This window comes from Pituophis catenifer, unplaced genomic scaffold (genome assembly GCF_029215685.1).
Source record: "Pituophis catenifer annectens isolate HBS135680 unplaced genomic scaffold, rPitCat1.0.hap2 SCAF_1, whole genome shotgun sequence".
Lineage (NCBI taxonomy): Eukaryota > Metazoa > Chordata > Lepidosauria > Squamata > Colubridae > Pituophis > Pituophis catenifer.
In genome coordinates, this window is record NW_027256881.1 from 163,771,864 (window position 1) to 163,794,357 (window position 22,494).

General features: G+C 37.5%; 1 protein-coding gene across 1 annotated transcript in view; it reads right to left on the minus strand.

The window, feature by feature from the left end:
- The window catches only part of MLPH (melanophilin), a 123,199-nt gene that overhangs the window by 63,014 nt on the left and 37,691 nt on the right, over positions 1 to 22,494 (minus strand). The window contains exons 6-11 of the mRNA XM_070956766.1: positions 21,595 to 21,683; positions 20,826 to 20,951; positions 19,927 to 20,128; positions 11,514 to 11,671; positions 2,570 to 2,653; positions 1,111 to 1,302 (exon numbers count right to left, since the gene is read on the minus strand). Coding sequence (XP_070812867.1) covers positions 1,111 to 1,302; positions 2,570 to 2,653; positions 11,514 to 11,671; positions 19,927 to 20,128; positions 20,826 to 20,951; positions 21,595 to 21,683 — 851 coding nt within the window. The remainder of the gene's footprint in view (positions 1 to 1,110; positions 1,303 to 2,569; positions 2,654 to 11,513; positions 11,672 to 19,926; positions 20,129 to 20,825; positions 20,952 to 21,594; positions 21,684 to 22,494) is intronic.

The following is a 22,494-nucleotide window of genomic DNA, read 5'->3' on the forward strand; positions in this document are numbered from 1 at the left end:
ATTTTATTATATTTGATGGACATATAAAAAAGCCAAACTTTTTTTGATACAAATACGTATATAAATTCAGAAGCTTTAAAAATTAGAGTTCCACAGACTTTGCTTTTGAGACTAATGGACAGGCAATTAGAAAAAAATCATGAAACTTTGTTTCTATATATGACAACTACAGCAAGGTGAGTATGTGCTCAAAAGTGGAAAGGTCTATTATCCACGATGGAGGAATGGTTGGTTAAGTTGTTGGAGTTTGCAAAGATGGTTAAATTAATTTCCTTTGATAGAAAAAGACATTATCTATATCTATGATCGAATGAAAATCCCTTATAGACTATTTGCGGACAAATGCACTTATGACTTGTGGTTTTAATGGCTGGAAAAAGTGGATAACAGAAAAAAGGAGGGTTTTTTTTGTAAACATAGACTAAGATATAATTTTGTAATCAACCATATATTTGTAGCAGAGGAACCTGGAAGCTTATTTCTGTTTCTTTTTATTCTTTCTGCACTTTCTTGTTTTTCTTTTCTCTTTTCTTTCTTTGTTCTATTTTGCATTAGTTTGTGCTAATTTGTATGTTTTTTAAAACTTTTAATAAAATTTATTATAACAAAAATTAAATGGAATTTTTCAATTGTTGTTAGTAACATTATAAATAGTTCACACTGAGATTGCCATAGTTAGTTGAATTATATAATCAAAGCAAGCTGATTACTCTTCAAGCAAGACACATAAACTCGAACACATTACAAAAGTGCTTAACATCAACCATAGACACAATAGGGTTGAGCCCTATTCCTCAAAGTTAAGCTTGAGATCTAATCTACAAAGAGAACCCCATGTTCAGCAAGAATATCTGCATCAAAAAAAAAAACTTTCACCATAATACAGCTATATGTCTTTTCAAATCCTAATGTTATCTTTTTAAAGTTGAAATGGAATCCTCATGCTTTTTTGGTCCACACATTCTCACTGAACACAGATAGATGCCTTTGTCGATGAGGTGTCAAGGAGTGGGATTTTACAGGAAAATAGGTCACATTATAAGGTGGTTGCCTGAACAGAGCTTTGTTGAAAGGAGAATAAAGACTACCATATGAAACAGAGGACAATACCTTCTTTGCATCATGAGGAAGGTCACCATTGGATGAATCCATTTCTGGTTTGGATTCTTCATTCTTCTTTCCTGCATTTTCTTCATCAGTAGAAACAGCTTTTTCAGTTATGCTACTTGTCAATTCTTCTAATTTTCTCTTCAATTCCTTCTCTTCTATGCTACGATCAATGTAGGAATCAATAGCTAGAGGCTAGTGAAATAAAAACAAGTTATTCTCAGTCATATGTTCTAACTGGCTTATTCTAAGTCTACATACACATGAGTAAACATATGTGTTTCTTTTTAACATGGGATTAAGGAAACCTAAATCTCACCATGCGGTAGGAATTAACTAATCAATTTACCCTCCATGACTGTTTGGATTAGTGTCTTAGACATCCATTCCTATGAACAGCAGAAATGACACAATGAGGTCTAGTAATGTACAATATTTCTCTATCATTTAGTTTAAATGAAAGATCCATAATGAGGCAGAAAATCTTAGTGGGTTAAGCACCTATTTACATTTGGAACCTCTTGTCTCCATCCCTGGCGATGTGTTCTATTTATACTATAAAAACATTTTACTTTTCCAGTTTAAAAACTGAAGTCCCATTTTTTTTTTGAAAGAATTAATTAAGTCTGTGAGCAGCACTAAGAAATGTTGGCCCTGAGGCTCTTCAGAGGAAGATGGAACTAGACAATTTCCCTGAGGCGTCTGCACTAATTACCATATTTTTCGGACTACAAGACGTACTTTTTTGTCTCCCAAAAGGGGGTGAAAATGTCTGTGCGTCATATAGACCAAATATTGCCGAAGCCCCGCCCATCTGCTGTTTTTTGGCCTCCGCACGCCCTGTTTTTGGCCCGTTTTGGAGATTTTTTCAGCCCATTTTCGAGGCTTTTTTTGGCCTGATTTCAAGGCTTTTTTGGCTTGTTTTGGGGGCTTTTTTGCCTGTTTTTGAGGCTTTTTTCAGCCCATATTCTAGGCTTTTTTGGCCCATTTAAAAAAAAAAAAAAAAAAGGCCCGGAAAAAACCTTGAAAATGGGCTGGAAAAAGCCTCAAAAACAAGGCGAAAAAGCTTCAACAGGCTGAAAAAAGCCCCCAAAACGGGCAGAAAGAGCCTTGAAAACGGCCTGAAAAAAGCCTTCAAAATGCCCCCCCCAAAAAGGCTCAAAAATGGGCTAAAAAAGCCCCCAAAATGGACTGAAAAAAGCCTTGAAAAAGGAGCACATGGAGACCAAAAACTTGTTGTTGTTGTTTTCCTCTTCTAAATTTAGGTACGTCATATAGTCCAAAAATACAGTAAGTGGGCAAGGTGCTGAAGCACTGCTAGGAATAATGAGCAGCTTGGCATCTAGATCTATTAAAAAGTAGCCTAAAATGTCTGATCAGCCCTGCAGTCAGATCAGGCTGATTGAGCATAGCTAAGTAAATAGCAACTTGGGCGTATGTATAACTCTGTTCTTCATTTTACCTTCTCAGAGTGAACTAGGATCTTTTCCTCAAGGCAGCTGAGCATACTTTCAATAACAGAGATGCGTTTGTTCAGTTGAAGTATCTAAGAGAGAAGAAAGAAGATAGCAAAGGACAGAGCCCACCACCACAATTTTTCTTAGCAGTTAAAGGAGAAATAAACAGTAGAGACTTTCAAATTTCTAGGTTCTATCATATCTCAAGACCTAAAATGGACACCTAACATCAAAAACATCATCAAAAAAGCACAACAAAGAATGTTCTTTCTGTGCCAACTCAGGAAGCTCAAACTGTCCAAGGAGCTGCTGATACAGTTCTACAGAGGAATTATTCACCTCTATAACCGTCTGGTTTGGTTCTGCAACCCAAGACAGTCACAGACTGAATAATTAGAACTGCAGAAAAAACAATTACTACCAACCTGCCTTCCATTGATGAACTGTATACTGCACGAGTCAAAAAGAGGGCTGTGAAAATATTTATAGACCCCTCGCATCCTGGACATAAATTGTTTCAACTCCTATCCACCAAAACAACTAGACACAAGAACAGTTTTTTCCCCCAACGCCATCACTCTGCTAAACAAATAATTCCCTCAACACTGTCAAACTATTCACTAAGGCTGCATTACTAGTACTATTAGTCTTCTCATCGTTCCTATCACCCATCTCCTCCCACTTATGACTTCATGACTGTAACTGTTGCTTGTATCCTTACGATTTATATTGATAGTTTCCTAGTATGATTTGATTGCTTATTTGTACCCTATGAATCATTAAGTGTTGTACCTTATGATTCTTGGCGAATGTATCTTGTCTTTTTATGAACAGTGAGAGCATATGCACCAAAGACAAATTCCTTGTGTGTCCAATCCCACTTGGCCAATAAAGAATTCTATTCTATTCTATTCTATTCTATTCTATTCTATTCTATTCTATTCTATTCTATTCTATTCTATTCTATCCTATCCTATCCTATCCTATCCTATCCTATCCTATCCTATCCTATCCTATTCAAATACATAGCAATACTAGCTCTCATAAAGCTCTCGTAAAAGATCACGATTTTATTGATTACAAAAGAAACATTTTGGAAAATGCTGGAACACTATAATAATTAAGAATAACAGATTGTAACCATTAGATAACTATTAAGGAGGAAGGCTGTATATACTGAATATACACATTTAAATGTATTTCTCAGCATTTCCCATTTTGTTTTTTGTACATGACCTCTAAATTAAGACCTCTCCTTTGCAGGATAGAAATAACATGCTCACTTGTCAAGTAACAAGCCAGCTTTGTATCTTGTGTCTTGCTCTACAAACAACTTTTGTTTGTAGCTGACACTACTGGCAACATCCACTAGGGCTATATTTACACTTTAATATTAAATAATAATTATTTATAGAGCTGACATTTTCCAAGGTCTTAGGTCAAGCTAATCTCGCATCATGATCTCAGTTCTTCACACAGGTTTATAAAATGGAAGGTTAACAGATTTAATTTTAAAATCAAATGTGAATTAAGAAAGAGGTTTGTCTTTTATGATTGGGGCTTCTTTTCCTCTTTTCTGGTTTGGAGAACTCGGACAATGATAACTGGAGAAATGGAACAATTCTGCCGTAGTAAGGGGAACATGCCCAGAATGACAGAAATGTCATAAAGATTGCCAATATCACCAAAAGTTATTATTTCTTTCTGAGGGATGAGATACTCAATAACAAGTCTCCCACAATGGGTGAGCTTTGAGTACTTGCAAATACCAATTCCCTGAAAGTCTACCATTCACCCAATTGATGGATTCTATTAGGCTGGAGAAAAATCAAGCGAATGTTTGTCATGCATCTGTAACTGAAACCATGAAGATTAGTTCTTAGGCTCTTCTTTCACTTCAATCTGGAATGTTTTGAATAGGTGAAGGGGCCCTAATGAACATCTGGAGTGCAAAATTGCCTGTGGTGCTTTTAGCTAAATGATGAACATGGTGAATAATATGGTTACGTACACCTAAACACTAATAACATTATGAGGACTAACAACATTACAAGGAGCAGGAACAATAGAATTATAGCCTTACCTCAACACAATTCATTAGATTTTAGCATCTGTATCTCTGCAGCTAAAAACAAGGTTGTTTTTTGCTCATAAATCTAAATTATGAGGTACATTAAGTATATAATAGAAGCTTGATTCTGACTGAAACTTTCTCCAGAGTCATTTGTTATCACAGCTAACTTGCTCAAATGAATTCATGAAAAGGTCATATACTTTGTAAGTTCCACCTTAGAACTTTTCATATTTCAATGCAATGATATTCATGTCAAAAACATGTTCTTATTCAGTTGGCTATTTAAACCAAATAATGCTTAAAATATATGATAACTAATCTCAGGAGATCTTTAGGCCATAGAATTAAAAAAATGAATTATGATTTGTTTTTGCTCAATTTTTATTAAAACAAGATTTTCCTCAAAGTTGCTTCATATCTCTATGTAAAGAATTTTTTTTTCTTTTCCTTTCCTAGGAGAAATGAATTTCCTAGTCTGATTAAACAAAACGTGAATGATTAATAACCAATCTTTATGAGCTACTATATTGTATTGTATTGGAAAGATTTTTTTTCAAGAGGGTCCATTTTTCTAGTCTAAAATAGAATAGAATAGAATAGAATAGAATAGAATAGAATAGAATAGAATAGAATAGAATAGAATAGAATAGAATAGAATAGAACAGAACAGAATAGAACAGAATTCTTTATTGGCCAAGTGTGATTGGACACACAAGGAATTTGTCTTTGGTGCATATGCTCTCAGTGTATATAAAAAGACAAGATACATTCGTCAAGAATTATAAGGTACAACACTTAATGATAGTCATAGGGTACAAATAAGCAATCGGGAAATGATCAATAAATATAAATTGTAAGGATACAAGCAACAAAGTTGCAGTCCTAAGTGGGAGGAGATGGGTGATAGGAATGATGAGAAGACTAATTTGGGGTGAAGTACCATCAGTACGCTGATGACACCAGCTGTACATCTCCACCCCAGGCCACCCCAACGATGCCCTTGAAGTGATGTCCCAGTGCCTGGAGGCTGTGCGGATCTGGATGGGGAGGAACAGGCTCAAGCTCAACCCTTCCAAAACTGAGTGGCTGTGGTTCCCGGCATCCCGATATAGTCAGTTGACTCCATCACTGACTATCGGGGGCGAGTCTTTGGCCCCTGCGGAGAGGGCGCGCAATCTGGGAGTCCTCTGGGAGTCCTCCTGGATACGCAGCTGTCCTTGGAGGAACATCTGACGGCTGTAGCCAGGGGGACCTTCTGTCAGGTTTGCCTGATTCGCCAGTTGCGGCCCTTTCTTGATCGGGATTCCCTGTGCACAGTCACTCATGCCCTCGTCACCTCTCGCCTGGACTACTGCAACGCTCTCTACATGGGGCTCCCCTTGAAGAGCATCCGGAGGCTCCAACTGGTCCAGAATGCAGCCGCGCGGGTAGTCACGGGAGCCGCATGGCGCTCCCATACAACACCTCTCCTGCGTGCCCTTAAAACCTTCTTTTTCCAGCAAGCCGGGCTGGCCTAACACTTTTTAAAATGTTTTTAATTGTTATTGTTTTTAATCATGGGGCCAAATTTATATATATATTTTTAATTGTATTTTAATGTTTGTAGTTTATGTTTTTACTTGGCTGTTCACCACCCTGAGTCCTCAGGGAGAAGGGCGGTATACAAATTTAACAATAAATAAATAAATAATTTCTGAAATGGTAAAGGGTCTCCTGCTTGAGCAGGGGGTTGGACTAGAAGACCTCCAAGGTCCCTTCCAACTTTATTCTGATTGATTAATTAATAGTACTAGTAATGCAGCCTTAACAGGGATGCGATGCCTCAGTGGCTAAGACGCTGAGTTTGTCAATCGAAAGGTTGGCAGTTCAGCGGTTCGAATCCCCTAGTGCCGCGTAATGGAGTGAGCTCCCGTTACTTGTCTCAGCTTATGTCAACCTAGCAGTTCGAAAGCACATAAAAAATGCAAGTAGAAAGATAGGAACCACCTTGTTCTGTCCCACACGCACACACACCAACAGACGTTCATGAGTTAAAGACCAAACCAGCCGGCAAAATCCTTTTCCTTAAGATAACGGAACTTGGCAACAACCTAGTGGCTGCCTGCCAAGAGTTTATTATTTACAAAGAGGAGAGATAACTTCTCCCCACTTCTGATACATCAAAAGAAACAGCTCAATAATTACGGAGGTAATCAAGTCCAGAGATAGTCCAGCTAAGTCTTATAGCAAAAGTCCGGCAATGCAGAATGGCGTGGAAGCTTTCAGCTTTGTTCGTCACAAGGTTTGACTGGCCACCACACTCCCTTTTATATCCTGTGGGGTGTGGTCCAGTGACTCAGCCTAATCTTGGGCACGCCTTTTCTTCTGTTGCACGCACTTATCTCTGCGACGCTGGCATGGATCCAGCCAAGACTCATTACCCTCATCACTGTCCATCTGTGGCTGCGTGGACGTGCTTGGCCCCGGCCCTATCTCTTGCCCTTCAGCGGACACCGAAGGCATTGCCAGAGAGGAGGGTCCTGGAGAGGGAGGCCTTGCCAACTCCTCTTCTTCACTCTCGGAGTCCTCTCCTGCCGATGACACACTCAGGTAACGGAGCCACAACACACCTTTGGTGGGAAGGTAACAGCGTTCTGTGCGCCTTTGGCGTTTAGTCATGCCAGACACATGACCACGGAGACGTCTTTGGACAGCGTTGGCTCTTCGGCTTTGAAGCGGAGATGAGCACCACCCCCTAGAGTTGAGAACGACTAGCACATATGTGCGAGGGGAACCTTTACCTTTACCTTTAAATGCAGCCTTAGTGAATAGTTTGACAGTGTTGAGGGAATTATTTGTTTAGCAGAGTGATGGCGTTCAGGAAAAAACTGTTCTTGTGTCTAGTTGTCTTGGTGTGCAGTGCTCTATAGCATTGTTTTGAGGATAGGAGTTGAAACAATTTATGTCCAGGATGCGAGGGGTCTGTAAATATTTTCACAGCCTCTTTTTGACTCATGCAGTATACAGGTCCTCAATAGAAGGCAGATTGGTAGTAATTCTTTTTTCTGCAGTTCTAATTATCCTCTGAAGTCTGTGTCTGTCTTGTTGGGTTGCGGAACCAAACCAGATAGTTATAGAGGTGCAGACGACAGACTCAATAATTCCTCTGTAGAACTGTATCAGCAGCTCCTTGGGCAGTTTGAGCTTCCTGAGTTGGTGCAGAAAGAACATTCTTTGTTGTGCTTTTTTGATGATGTTTTCGATGTTAGGTGTCTATTTTAGGTCTTGAGATATGAAAGAATCATGCTCCTATTCAAGATGCTCTCCCCATAGTAGGCCACAAGGTTAAAATTACACACACTTTAAAATTAATGGCTTCCACCAAATGAGCATTTTTATAAAAATCCATGGATTTATGGGAAAAAAGAAAAGGAGGAAAATAAAATGAAATATGGTGTGTTTTTATGACTAGAAAAGAGCAAAGATGTAATTTGGTGTATTCTCAAAGATCTATTAGTTCCAGAATAGAATTTGCCACTAGCACTAGGTTAAGAGTTAGAAATGGAGTTCTGCATCCCATTTTACTGACCTCCTTTTATTGATTTATTCGTTTGACTGATAGGGTTCCAAATCAAAAAGAGACAATGCAACTTAAGTTTAAAACCCAATAAAACATTCATAAATGGAAAAAAGTATAGAAATGAAATGACACTATGGAAAGCCACATAAAAACAATTTCAGCCATATCTCATCAGTCATGATTTGGCAGAATTACAAAATATCTCAGCTCATAGCATTTTTGAAAAGTCAAATTTTCAGTGACTTTCTAAAGCAAAGCAGGATAGGGTTGAGTGGATCTCTGAGAGAATGGTATTCCAGAAGGCCTCCAGGATCCCACAAGATGGCACTAATTACCCTACCAGGACTTATAGACTTATAGGCAGAGGCAGTGGAAGAAAGATGATCCCATAGATAACCAAGCTCTGAACCATCTAGAGCATGGGTGTCAAACTCGTGGTGTGACGTTGCTGTTATGTGACGTTTTGTGATGTTTTTCCCTTTTGTGGAGCTGGGATATTCGTGGCCTGCATGTAACGCATCTGGCCTATGGGCCGCCAGTTTGATACCCATGATCTAGAGCTTCATATATGATAACCAGCACACTGAACTGATCCTAGAAAACTAGTAATCGGTGTAGCCTGGGGAATGTAAGTATTACTCTAGAATAATGATGTGTACCCCTAAACTGCTTATGCAGTAACATTCTGGACCAGCTGTAACTTCTGAAATCTTAACATATGCAAGCTGCAATTCATGTGTGGGCAAATGAATGAACATTGTATAATATTATACTGGCACTGTTCATTACAGAACTTGTAAATCTAGTTTTACAATGGAAAATAACAATGGAAAATATGAGTTGTGTTGATTCCAAGGCATTATAATAGTATTGACTTAAATGTATACTGACTCCAAAAGTTAGTTTACAAACATACTCTGCATCTCATTTCTTATATGGGTTGTATTCCGAATGAAAGCAGATTATTTCCTGTAGTTTCAATAAAATACTAGATTTATTTTGTATCTTGTAGTTTTATTGATCAATTAAATCTATGTTCAATTAAATTTATTCTTGCAGATTAATTACAATATATATACAGCAATAGCACTTAAGACTTATATACTGCTTTAAAGTGCTTTATAGCCCTCTCTAAGCAGTTTACAGAGTCAGCATATTGCCCCCAACAGTTTGGGTCCTCATTTTAGCCACTTCAGAAGGATGGAAGACTCAGATAACCTTGAGCCTGGTGAGATTTGAACTGCCAAATTGCAGGCAGCTGGCAGTCAGCAGAAGTAGCCTGTAGTACTGCACTCTAAACATTGCGCCACTGTGGCTCTTCATAATATATATGTGTTGTCATTAAAATTCAACGAATACCTGCATATCAAAGAATGAGATTAACATTAAGACTGATGAAACAGTTTATAGCTTGTGCCCATTTCAATCTATAAACTGTATTCTTTTTCTCTGAACCTATAAACATTTTCTCATCTGAGAGATGAATAGAAGCACCAGAAATTATTTAATTCTTTATATGGCTGAGAAACATACTTTTTGTTAGCATTGTCCATAATATGCTTGGACTCAACTAATGAATTTTTATATTGATAATCTTTGAGCTATGACCATTTGTTCAGTGATAGTTCAAAATTACAGCACCAAACAAATGACGGTTATGACTGGTCCTTGGAGTTCTGTCCATCCCAGCAACTTCACGGTCATGTGACCAGTCTGGGCTCTTGGCAACCAGTTCATATTTATGATCACTTGAAGCATCAGAACAGATACATGATTGCCATTTGCAGCCTTCCCTGTCAACTTCTCCAGAAATCAGTAAGGATGCTTGCAGGGAAGGACACAAGTCTGCTATAAATCAAGAGCTACCTGTATTTCCACATTTTTCCATACATGGAAGATATTATAACATAATATTGAATAAGTATGCTGAGAAAATAATCATGGCCTTGGTAATAAATATCTTTGTTGGGAATGTAATATCTGTACATAATAAATTTTGTCTGTATTTCTCCAAGAAATAGATGTCACTTTATTTCATGGTTATGGTTAGCTTCCCTTTCAATTTTTGAGCCCAGATAATATTTGTTACTACTTCCACTACTTTTACAATTATTATACAGGTATTCTTCAACTTACAACTGTTAACTGAGCCTAGAATTATGTTCTGTAAGTCATTGTGGTTGCATGTTGAGGGATCACATGTAATTTTTTGATAATTTTTGTAGTGGCTGTTAAACAAAACAATTTTTCCCAATTTTTTGTCAGAAACTGGAAATAAATGCTAGAAACTGACAAAAAAGACAAAAAAAAAAATGACGGGAAGCTGCAAATGGCCATAAAAGTGAGACAGTTGCCAAGGGCCCAAAACTTGATATGACCATGGCCTGTCTTTGTGCGGCCTTCGTAACTTTGAACAGTTGCTAAGCAACCTGTCATAAGTCAAGGAGTACTTGTATTTGCACCGAGCTGAAACTCATAGTTGATAAAATTGGGTTTATTATGTAATACTGAGCATCAGATTGATTTTTGTGCTTTGTCTTTCACCTTCAACTAGGGTTCCTTAAATCTTCCCCATTTCCAGTCATTAAAATAGTACTCATCAGCTTTACTTAACAAGTGTGGCAAAAAAGGTAATAAAACTGGGCACAACTCACTTAACAACCACCTTGCTTACCAATGGAAATACTGGTCCCAACTGTGGTTTTAACTTGAGGACCACCTTTATATTGCTATCTGTAATTGTTTTATTCTACTATTCCCTGTTTTCTTCACCTCGGTGTCTTTTGATTTGAATCTTATCATAGTTCCCAAAACAAATTCTCCAAAAGAGAAAAATATAGGAAATCTATTTATTTTATTTTATATCAAATTTATATACCGCCCTTCTCCCTGAGGACTCAGGGCGGTGTACAGCCAAATAAAAACATAGACTACAAACATTAAAATACTATTAAAAAGATATATATAAATTTGGCCCCGTAATTAAAAAACAATGACAAACCAATTAAAAACATTTAAAAGTGTTAAGCCAGCCCGGCTTGCTGAAAAAAGAAAGTTTTAAGGGCATGGCGGAAGGCACCGAGGTCTTGGATTCTCCTTATCTCTGGGGGCAGTTGGTTCCAGAGGGTAGGTGCCCCCACAGAGAAGGCCCTCCCCCTTGGGGTCACCGGCCTACATTGTTTGGCTGATGGCACCCCGAGGAGGCCCTCTGTGGGAGCGCACAGGTCGATGGGAGGTTGTCGGTAGTAGCAGGCGGTCTCGAAGATATCTAGGTCCTATGCCAATAAACATAGAAGCTACCCAATATCTAATTTACCTGATTTCCATTTACATTTTCTTGTGAGGATGCTCTGCTCCTGTGTTTTGTGTACCGTGGCTGATAGATGAAAGTTTCTTGAGCCTCCTTTTCATCTTCATCAGAAGTATCCACCTTAGCTGAGTACTGGAGTTGGGGCTGCATATTCCATGGACTGCCTTTGGGAACAGAAAAGGGTTGGACAATTGATGATCAGATCAATAATTAACTGATTCACCAGTAACATTTTCTGTTTTCACAAGAATTTGAGGCAAAAAAGGGGAATGAAGATAATAGAGAAAAATCAGCAAAAGCATTTTATAGTATTATAGGGCTCACGTGAGATTTAAATTATTCTTGAACTGGTATTGTAAACCCTTCAAGATTCAGGTTCTTTTTTCATCAGGGACAACTCAAACCATGATGCAAATTAAGAAAAAAATATATGCACATGTAACAGAAAACCAGTTGAGTGAATTCAGGCCAGTCCCTTTCCCTCAACCCTAGGAAGAAGGCAAGGGCAAATCACTTCCAAAAATCTTGCCAAGAAAACTGCAGGCACTTAGCCTGGGCAATTGCCAGGAGTCAACAGTGGCTTTAAGGCACCAAAAGGGGGAAAACAATTATCTGCAAACAAGCAATTTAGAAGAAATGCTTTTACCCATTACAGATGCTAAGATTGAGAGAAATATGTTTTTAGCAATAAATTTTAATTGGAGTACCATTAATAAAGGCAGTGATGTAAAATTTCCAAGACTGTTTTCTGTAAAGAAGTAATAAAAGATGTATGACTGGAGATCTGAATTTTCTGGGTGGTCTATGCCCGATTACCTGACCCATATTTTTTCCTCCCCACCCTTACAGAACTTTTCCCCTTACAGAGATTGCTTAAATAAGGTATTTCTTGCTAAACTGCTTTTCTTCCCAACCCAGGGCTCACTTAAAACATGCCAAGAGCAGGTTAACAAGCTCAGCTCTGTGACTTTAATTACTTGATTAGCACCCTCTCTCAGCTGACCATTTTCTGAAACTGGCAAGACTCTAATCAGTTTCACTCTAAAGACTTTCTTTTGCTTCCTAGCGGCTCAAGGGTCAAACTTGCCAGTAAACTAAGCCAACAATTGACACTCAGTTTTTTCTTTCAATGTGTTCCCTACCCTATTGTGTGTTTACTTACTCTCTTGTAATCTCTTCTCTCCAATGGGTTCCCACTTTCTCCACACCCCTTTTCCACCTGCCTGACCTCTGAGAGACTGAAGCATCACAAGTAGTGGGAATTTAACATAAAAATGCAGACGCTCCTCCCTTTCAGAAAAATCTATTAAGATTTTTCCTCATTCCCTTCTTCCCTCTCTCTTTTCCTTTTCGCTTTTTCTTCCCATAAGACACCGAGCTGTGCAATTATTTCCCAAACTTCAAATACTCAATATTATTTGTTAATCAGCTAAGTTAAGAAACAAAAGAGTTAAATTTGTGATTCTTAAACTTAATGTTCACGGTTCAGAGGTGTGCTCTATGGGCTTGTACCCCGGTCTTGTTTGAGAGAATTAAAAAAAACCCCAGAGATATAAATCAAATAAATGCAAGGTACTAATATTTAGCAGAAGATATTCATAAAAAGAAGTAGTGACTCTTAAGTCCCACTGCTAACTGGGGTAATTCAAAAGGGCAATTTCAGAGTGTGGCCTAGTGGTAAACATAGGTAGCCCAATGGATAATTTATTCAGAGGTTAAAGTAATTATATATGGGAAGATGTTCCCAGAACTCAGGGCTGGCTGACAAGCCCACAGTAAGTATACAATACTTAGGAGGGGGATTCAAAAAAGGCAGAACCAATTGACAGGTATTGTGTGTGTTGGCTGAGACCCCAATGGGAGAGTATTCTATGAAGGTGGTTTATGAACCAACAGCAGATTCCACTTCACCCCATGTGCACCGTTTCTTCCCTCCCCATCTTTTTACCATAACTTTAATCATAATTTATATTTGTATTGCTATGTATGTATATATCATTTTATTGTTTTTAAACTTGTAAGCCACCCAGAATCATCTTGCAGCAAGATAGGCCACAAGCAAATTTAATGAATAAAACAATTAAGTTATTATGACTATCACAAAGGATATGAAAAAGTGGGGGAGGGAGTTATACTCTGGAATAGTAAAAAAAATAAATCTGCATTTTGTTCCTACCAGTTCTTATGGTTTGTATGATGAAAGAGAATTTGCTTCAGAAATACTCTGAGGAAAAAAATAGTTTTAGATAAATGTTCCTGAGTGGAATCAGGGGTTATTATTTAATTATAGGGTGGTCAGGATGTGTATACGTGTTCGTGTATGTGAATATTTTGTCTTTTATTGTACAATCATCTCTTATTTGCCTGCAGACTACCCAGATTCCAATGCTTATGTTAAATTCAAATGGAAGAAATTGTAAAACAGTTTCAACAACAGCGATATTTTTACCACTATCAGAATCTTGCGTTCAATAACTTCTTTCCCAGAAGAAATTAGGAGTAATCACCCACCTAATTTCTATGCTCATAAACTTGATGGAGAATTTTGAATGGCCATTTCTGCTTAGCTTGCTTTGTGTGAGGCTCTGTAGTGATTCATTTGCATGTTTGAAAATATGCACCTTGAAGTATCATACAAATAAAAGCATATCTATTTTGAGCTCCAGTCTTTTATATATTTTTGTCTTTTTTTTTTTTTAAATAAAAAGTTTTTATTTTCTGATCAAACAAGTATACAATATAAACAATCATTCAAACTATCATCAAAAAAAAGAAAAAAATCAATCCTTGGTAAACTCAATCTTCAACCCCTCCTCACCACCCCCCACCCCCGACTTCCCAGAACAAAAACAGGACATGGATTTCACCAAAACATTCGCTAAAATAAACTAGCTAACTGCAAGATATAATAACTCCCAAGACCCCTTAACTCCCCTTTTACAATTTCATCAACCTCCCTTTTTATAGACTCAAAGTAGCATGTAATCCAGTAACTCTAAGAGTTTTAAAACCATTAACAAATATTAAACATTCAAACCTAAAAACATTTTTCCCCCTCCTACTTTTCTCAAAGTTCAAATATTTTGAAATCTCATAACAAAAAATAAACCTTAGATATTCACTAATTAAATTTCTACATTTTTTAAATTTCTAAATTTCCCCCCTTCATTATTCCTCCCTCCAACTTTTAAAATTTTAAAAGATAATCATCAACATAATTAACCATTAGTACATAAACTAGAAAATCAAAAAGGATTAATCACCCATTAATGCATCATATTTAAAAATCAATATTTAACTTTATACTTTTCCCCCTCAGTAGTTATAACACCTAAAACATAATCATTTTTAACCATGAGTAGAACAACTGCAAAGCCAAAAGAAAAGGTTAATCTTCCATTCTTGCTTTCTTATTTTGAAATCTCATAACAAAAAATAAACCTTAGATATTCACTAATTAAATTTCTACATTTTTTAAGTTTCTAAATTTTCCCCCTTTATTCCTCCCTCCAACTCTTAAAATTTTGAAAGATAATCATCAACATAATTAACCATTAATACATGAACTAGAAAACCAAAAAGGATTAATCAACCATTAATACATCATATTTAAAAATCAATATTTAACTTTATACTTTTTCCCCTTTCAGTAGTTATAACACCTAAAACATAATCATTTTTAACCATGATTAGAACAACTACAAAGCCAAAAGAAAAGGTCAATCTTCCATTCTTGCTTTCTTTTTATATTTTTTCCAGTCTTTCTGCATCCCTCCTACTTCTATTTTGAGGAGGTTTTTCATTTTAATTTGAGGTTGATGTAACTGCAAAGATTGTCCCCTTTTTGAGAAAATTTCCTCTGATTTAGAGCCCCCAAATCGCCTCTTCATGCTTATATAAATCAGTTCATTCCTTCGTCTGTAAAACCAAAGTTTGTCAAGAGTTTGGGAAAAAAGGTTCAGTTGTTTCTTTTCTATTAAATGTATAAATGCCACTGGCAAATCTCCTTCATCTTCTGAAACTTCGAAAGTCTGGACATTTACTACTTTTTTCCAAACCAAGTCATAATTTTGAAAGATTCTATCAATTTTTCCGAAAAGAGCAGAGAATAAGCTCGAAAATTCTTGAGAAGATTCTTCCACCCTCTCTGCTGCAATCAGAATATCTCCTGAATTGTCATCATGCTCCGTAGTTGTTTTTGTCTCCGTCATTTCTGTTGTTATCCCTTTAAGAATTGCTATTTGATTACTTATAACTGCAGTATGATTATTCATGGCTTCTTTTATAAATTCTGTAAATTCTGCATCAAAATCCTTATAACTCTGTAAATCAGACAACTGTTTCGTTTCTGACACCTCCAAATAGCTTCCAGCACTTTCAAGATCTCCTTTCTTAGAAGCCATTTTATTTTAAAAAGATTTTCTTTCTTCCCACAACCATAAAATCATAAAGTCAGAGCCATCCTTTTGAGCAGCTTTCAGCAATTTCTTTATAAATCACCAAACGAAATAATCTTTTCCCAAACAGCTCTTCAAAATCTATTCCAGCAACTTAAAGCCAGTCTCTGAGCACGAGTCTATTAGCAAAGACTTTCCTTCTAACTTTCACTTTTAAAATCGCAACAAAGAAACGCCATCTTAACTTCCAGCTCAGAAAATCCAATTAGAAACATTGTATCCCCGGAGTTAAGTATTATACTTGCAAAAAGCTTGTCCTCCTGCTTCTGTTCCGCCTGCTTTTTTGAAATCATTTAATCTTCTGTTTGACAGCAGAAATTGGACGCAATGCCTAGCTCTGTAAAAAAAAACAGAGTCCCCCCGGATCCGGAGCTTCAGTGGGCTGAACGGGGAGCTCTCGCCCTCCTAACCCCTGGAATTAATCCAGGGGTTTTCGGGGAGCTCTACCCTCACCCACCTGCTCTCCTCCCCTTCTTTTCCCGAAGGGGAGATTTTCAAGCCGTTTGACAGCTGATTAACGCTGTCAGAACGGCTCAACGGAATCACGGGGGCGGCGGTCTAAAAAGACCGTCAATGGCGCTGCGGAGCCAACCCGGAAGTCTCTGAGCTCCAGTCTTAAGGATACTTCGAATATATGATTCTGTCTTTTTTTGAGTGTGACCAGTGATCCATCTAAGGAAAGTGCAGACACAAAAGCTAGAAACTATTTTATTCAGCATGCAAAATTTATTCTTTGACCTATAGCTTCTTCCTTCCCTGTTCTACTTCTCAAATATCCTATGATATGAGACAGGAATTTACAGCAGATTGACATGAACTGTCCAAGCAATCTGTTTGTGTCAGGGTCTCCAAATACTTTACCTCGATATGAGTTATCTCATATATTTTTACAATCTCTGTAGCTAAATTGGAAAGCTTTTGTTAGAAAGTTGGAGGTTCTGGAACTTTGCCTCTTTATTCCCTAATCCAGGTTTGCAGCTAGTTTTCAGCATCTCAGTCATCCAAATCACCTGTAAGCTAAAAAAAACCTATAGCAAATTAAAAAGACATTATTTGCAACCCGAGGAAAAGCAGATGGCCGATCATTGCTCATGCACTTTCCAGTGTTTGTCACCTTGTTAAAAGAAACAACATTAGGGATAACTTGGTTTCCGATAATTTCATTTCCTAGATATTTATAGTACTGGTAAAACACTAAACCCTCTGACATAGCAAAGACGTGGAACATAACTAGATTGTATCATACAGAAAATTTAATCCTCTAAAACTCTGCAATGTAGTCATCAGTGTGAAAATAAGAAAATATTTCTGCCCTGTTCCATGATGAGGAGAGGTACATCAAAGCAATTATATTTCACCATCTGCCTTTGTCATGAATCTGGATGCATTCAGATTCAAGCATCCATTTCCCATGTCCAGTTAAAAACACAATGGGCTGACTGAGACTGTCTTCAGCAGCAAAACCTGCTACAAATCTGGAAAACCCGGGAACAGAATTTTCCCAATAATATTGCAGAATAGCTGATAGGAACAGAAGTGGTAACAAGCTCATCATTTTTGAAAATATGCAGTACATGAATAAAGCTAGAAGTGTGAAAAACAAATGACTTTTAGCCTGGGAAGGATTTGTACTCCTTCTTTGCAAACAGAACACCTACATTTTTAAAATTGGATCATATTCATCTTTAAAAATTCTTTTCAGGAATTCAATGTGGCATATATAACATTCCCTCTTCCTATCTGTCCCTGTAACCAGAACCCTGGACAATAGGCTGAGCAAAAAAAGAATGAATTGTAATATGTGTTGTGACATAGAGAACTGCATTGGAGGCTGTAGGTAGTACACTTATTTCCCTTCCAAAAAATACTCTAAGTCAAATTAACCTGGCAACTAAATGGATCATTTATAATTGTAATTTTGCAACCAAATGTTTTCTCATTCAGTGGGGCAAAAAAGTATTTAGTCAGCCACCAATTGTGCAAGTTCTCCCACTTAAAAACATGAGAGAGGCCTGTAATTGTCCTCATAGGTAGATCTCAACTATGAGAGACAAAATGAGAAAACAAATCCAGACAATCACATTGTCTGATTTGGAAAGAATTTATGGTGGAAAATAAGTATTTGGTCACCTACAAACAAGCAAGATTTCTGGCTCTCACAGACCTGTAACTTCTTCTTTAAGAGGCTCCTCTGTCCTCCACTCATTACCTGTATTAATGGCACCTGTTTGAACTTGTTATCAGTATAAAAGACACCTGTCCACAACCTCAAACAGTCACACTCCAAACTCCACTATGGTGAAGACCAAAGAGCTGTCGAAGGACACCAGAAACAAAATTGTAGACCTGCACCAGGCTGGGAAGACTGAATCTGTAATAGGCAAGCAGCTTGGTGAAGAAATCAACTGTGGAAGCAATAATTAGAAAATGGAAGACATACAAGACCACTGATAATCTCCCTTGATCTGGGGCTCCACGCAAGATCTCACCCCGTGGGGTCAAAATGATCACAAGAACGGTGAGCAAAAATCCCAGAACCACACGGGGGGACCTAGTGAATGACCTGCAGAGAGCTGGGACCAACGTAACAAAGGCTACCATCAGTAACACACTACGCCGCCAGGGACTTAGATCCTGCAGTGCCAGACGTGTCCCCCTGCTTAAGCCAGTACATGTCTGGGCCCGTCTGAAGTTTGCTAGAGAGCATTTGGATGACCAAGAAGAGGATTGGGAGAATGTCATATGGTCAGATGAAACCAAAGTAGAACTGTTTGGTAGAAACACAACTCCTCGTGTTTGGAGGCGAGAGAATGCCGAGTTGCATCCAAAGAACACCATACCTACTGTGAAGCATGGGGGTGGCAACATCATGCTTTGGGGCTGTTTCTCTGCAAAGGGATCAGGATGACTGATCCATGTACAGGAAAGAATGAATGGGGCCATGTATCGTGAGATTTTGAGTGCAAACCTCCTTCCATCAGCAAGGGCATTGAAGATGAAATGTGGCTGGGTCTTTCAGCATGACAATGATCCCAAACACACTGCCTGGGCAACGAAGGAGTGGCTTTGTAAGAAGCATTTCAAGGTCCTGGAGTGGCCTAGCCAGACTCCAGATCTCAACCCCATAGAAAACCTTTGGAGGGAGTTGAAAGTCCGTGTTGCCCAGCGACAGCCCCAAAACATCACTGCTCTAGACGAGATCTGCATGGAGGAATGGGCCAACATACCAGCAACAGTGTGTGCCAACCTTGTGAAGACTTACAGAAAACGTTTGACCTCTGTCATTGCCAACAAAGGATATATAACAAAGTATTGAGATGAACTTTTGATATTGACCAAATACTTATTTTCCACCATAATTTGCAAATAAATTCTTTCCAAATCAGACAATGTGATTGGATTTGTTTTCTCATTTTGTCTCTCATAGTTGAGGTCTACCTATGATGTCAATTACAGGCCTCTCTCATCTTTTTAAGTGGGAGAACTTGCACAATTGGTGGCTGACTAAATACTTTTTTGCCCCACTGTATATATGTATATGAATAGATACATTTGTATTTTTCCTCTATTTATTTTACCCTTTTTGCATCTTTCTATTTGATATTGCTGAGTTCCATCACAACAACCACTTTTGAGTCGTGAAGAAATACTTTCTCTCTATGGTTTTGGCCACTGTTCTGACATAACAGAGTAAATTCCAATATAAAAATACTGGAGTTTTAACACTTCAATTAGTCATTTATATGCCAGTTTTTATTTTGCTGGAAAGATTGTGAGAAAACTGTTAAAGCTGGGACATCTTTCTGTGAATTATGAAAGAAAAATAAAATCACTACATGTAAACAAAAGATGATATATTTCTGAAAGTTTGAACTGTCCGGACAATACAGGATTCATTGTTAGGTGAACACTGCCTCTAACACTGGCAATTTAAAATTGCCTCTAATGTAAGAAGCACCTACCAGCCTTGGGGATTGTTTCCAGGTTTTTGGTCTGTGAGTTGCCTATAAACTGGACTTCCGTGCTGAATTCCTGTTCTGGAAGAGCCGTGTGCTTCCCTTGCTCTTGCAAGATATGATGGAAAACTGCAGCCAAGTCTGCTTCTGCTATCATGGAGTCCTTCTGCATGGAGGCTTCCTCACCATTTGGAAAATCTTCAATGCTCTAAGAAGAATCATCTGTTGGTATTAATAAGCAGGCTACATATTCTCTCATTTGCACACCTACAATTATTCTTTTCCAACAACTTCTTAATCCAAGAGCATTAACGTCTAACTTTAATCAGTTGTGGTATAACACGCCTTGTGTGTCAAAAACATGTGAATACATTTTCATGGGGCATAGACATGGTAGAACCTGGTCAAAGTCAATGAAATGGGTAAAGACTACATTAAAACTGAAAGTTGGTTCTCAAGCCACACTTCTTAATATTTGACAGAAATTCAACCTGTCTACCTACATTCTGAAAATGTAGCAAAACTGAACTCATCCAAGATGCCAAAGGTAGCAACTCTGACATAAGAAGCTAAAAACTCAAGCTATGTTTTCTCATCATGAAAGAATCTAAAAAGGTTTTTTGACCAGTTGATGAGATCAGATGGTCATTCCAGGAGGTGCTGCAAAGATACAGTTTCTGCTGACAGACTCACACTGCTGAGTACATGGAACATTTTGATTTTTTCTGAAAAAAGCAAAGAGCCCCAGGCATCTCATAGATTTTCAAGAGCCTTAGTTTGAATATATTTCTCACATTAAAAACTCTTAGGCTACACATTAGACTAACAAAAGTTCAATGAAAAGAAAAAAAACTGAAAGAAGAAAAAAGGATCATAGATTCACACCACCACCAGATCCCTAATACCTGAAAGTCTTCTTTCCCAGGACATGGAGAAAGCTGGACAGATTGACGGCGAGATTGGGAAGAATATTCTGAGTCGGTTTCAAAATCAAAGGAATGTACAGAAAGTAGGCGCTTTTTCTTGCGCATCTTAGGAAGCACAAAAAGAGAAAGATTTAAAATTTCACTGCAAATACAAGATATTATATTTCACATGATCTTCAATAAAGGATAACATCTGTCCTGATTTATTTATTTATTTAATTTATTTATTTATTTGTTCAACTTGTATGCTGCCTTTCTCCGAAGACTCAAGGCAGCTGATATTTATTGTATGATAGTAATAGAACTCTTAGTGAGAAAGGCTTCAGGCACAATATTCCTCATTTTCATCAGGCCTCTGCAGGTGATTATCCCTGGTTCATCTTATCTCAACTCAAGAGGTTATTTTGCAAGAAGCATTGCTTAAACCTGGGAATATCAGGACTGAAGGTGAGAAATCAAAGAATATCTTGAAAGAAGGCAGTGGAAAAGATTCCTTCCTTGAGAATTCAGACATGCATGAGACATGAGCACATTTTTGGAAATGTATCGAAGTTACTAGAACTTTTGTTTGGACTGTTCAAAACCAAAAGAGATTTGTGTCAGAAAGTTACAGTAAAAGAAGCACCTTTCCTCAGATAAACTCAGAGGAGGAGGTGCAGTGAGGAAAAGAAAGGACGGTATGATTTAATAATAAAATTCCACATTATGTAAAACATGCATGGAAAAAAATTACCTGAATTATCCTTACCCTGGCATAAGACTCAGATTCTGCTCCATCCACATCATCACTTGTTTCTCCCTCCTCACTCTCATTATTCCTGTACAAGTGATAATCACCTGGATAAGAAAGACACATGCATATATGCAAACAAACATATGTTGATCAGATACCTAGTAGACAGGCTACAGCTCAGTTACAGATCACATTTTACATTCCAGAAGATGTCAGATTCAATTGCTGCCATCCTCATTTTACTGATTTAGAAACTGATATTGCTGTATATGCATTCCCAATGATAACTTCACTTCTCATTTACTGTCATCTGATCCATGAATGCCCTTCTTACAATTGCCCCGCAAGCAACAGCTAGTGAAAAGTATTATCATATAAAGACACTGTTGAAAGAACTTGTGTTTGCTGTTGGCTAGTTAGGCTGACAAATGAAAGCAACTTGGAAGGCAGGATACCTGGGATACCATTTTCTCCCACTGTAGATTAGTCAGACTACTATAATAAGCAAATGAGATCTTCTTCGTGGTACCACTTCTTGTTAGTATACATTAAACTCTACCCACAAAGGGTCTTTACATCTCATGATACTGATGATAAATGATATTCATAGCCACTGGTTATATTACAGGCTGACTCTTTATGGACTGTAATTAATGTTAAACTTTTTTTTTTTTTTTAAAATAAACTTTATTGAGGTTTTTTACAAAACAAAAAACAAAAAAAAATATAAAAAATAGAAAAAAGAAAAGAGGAAAAACAAACATTCAAACAGAAACATAAAACATAAAACACATAAGTATGATAACATTTTCAATTAGTATCGGATGTGCAGTGTTTTAACTATTTACATAAATAGTATTTGGTGACATTTCAACTCACTTTTAACCAATATTTAACACACCTTTAGATCTTTCT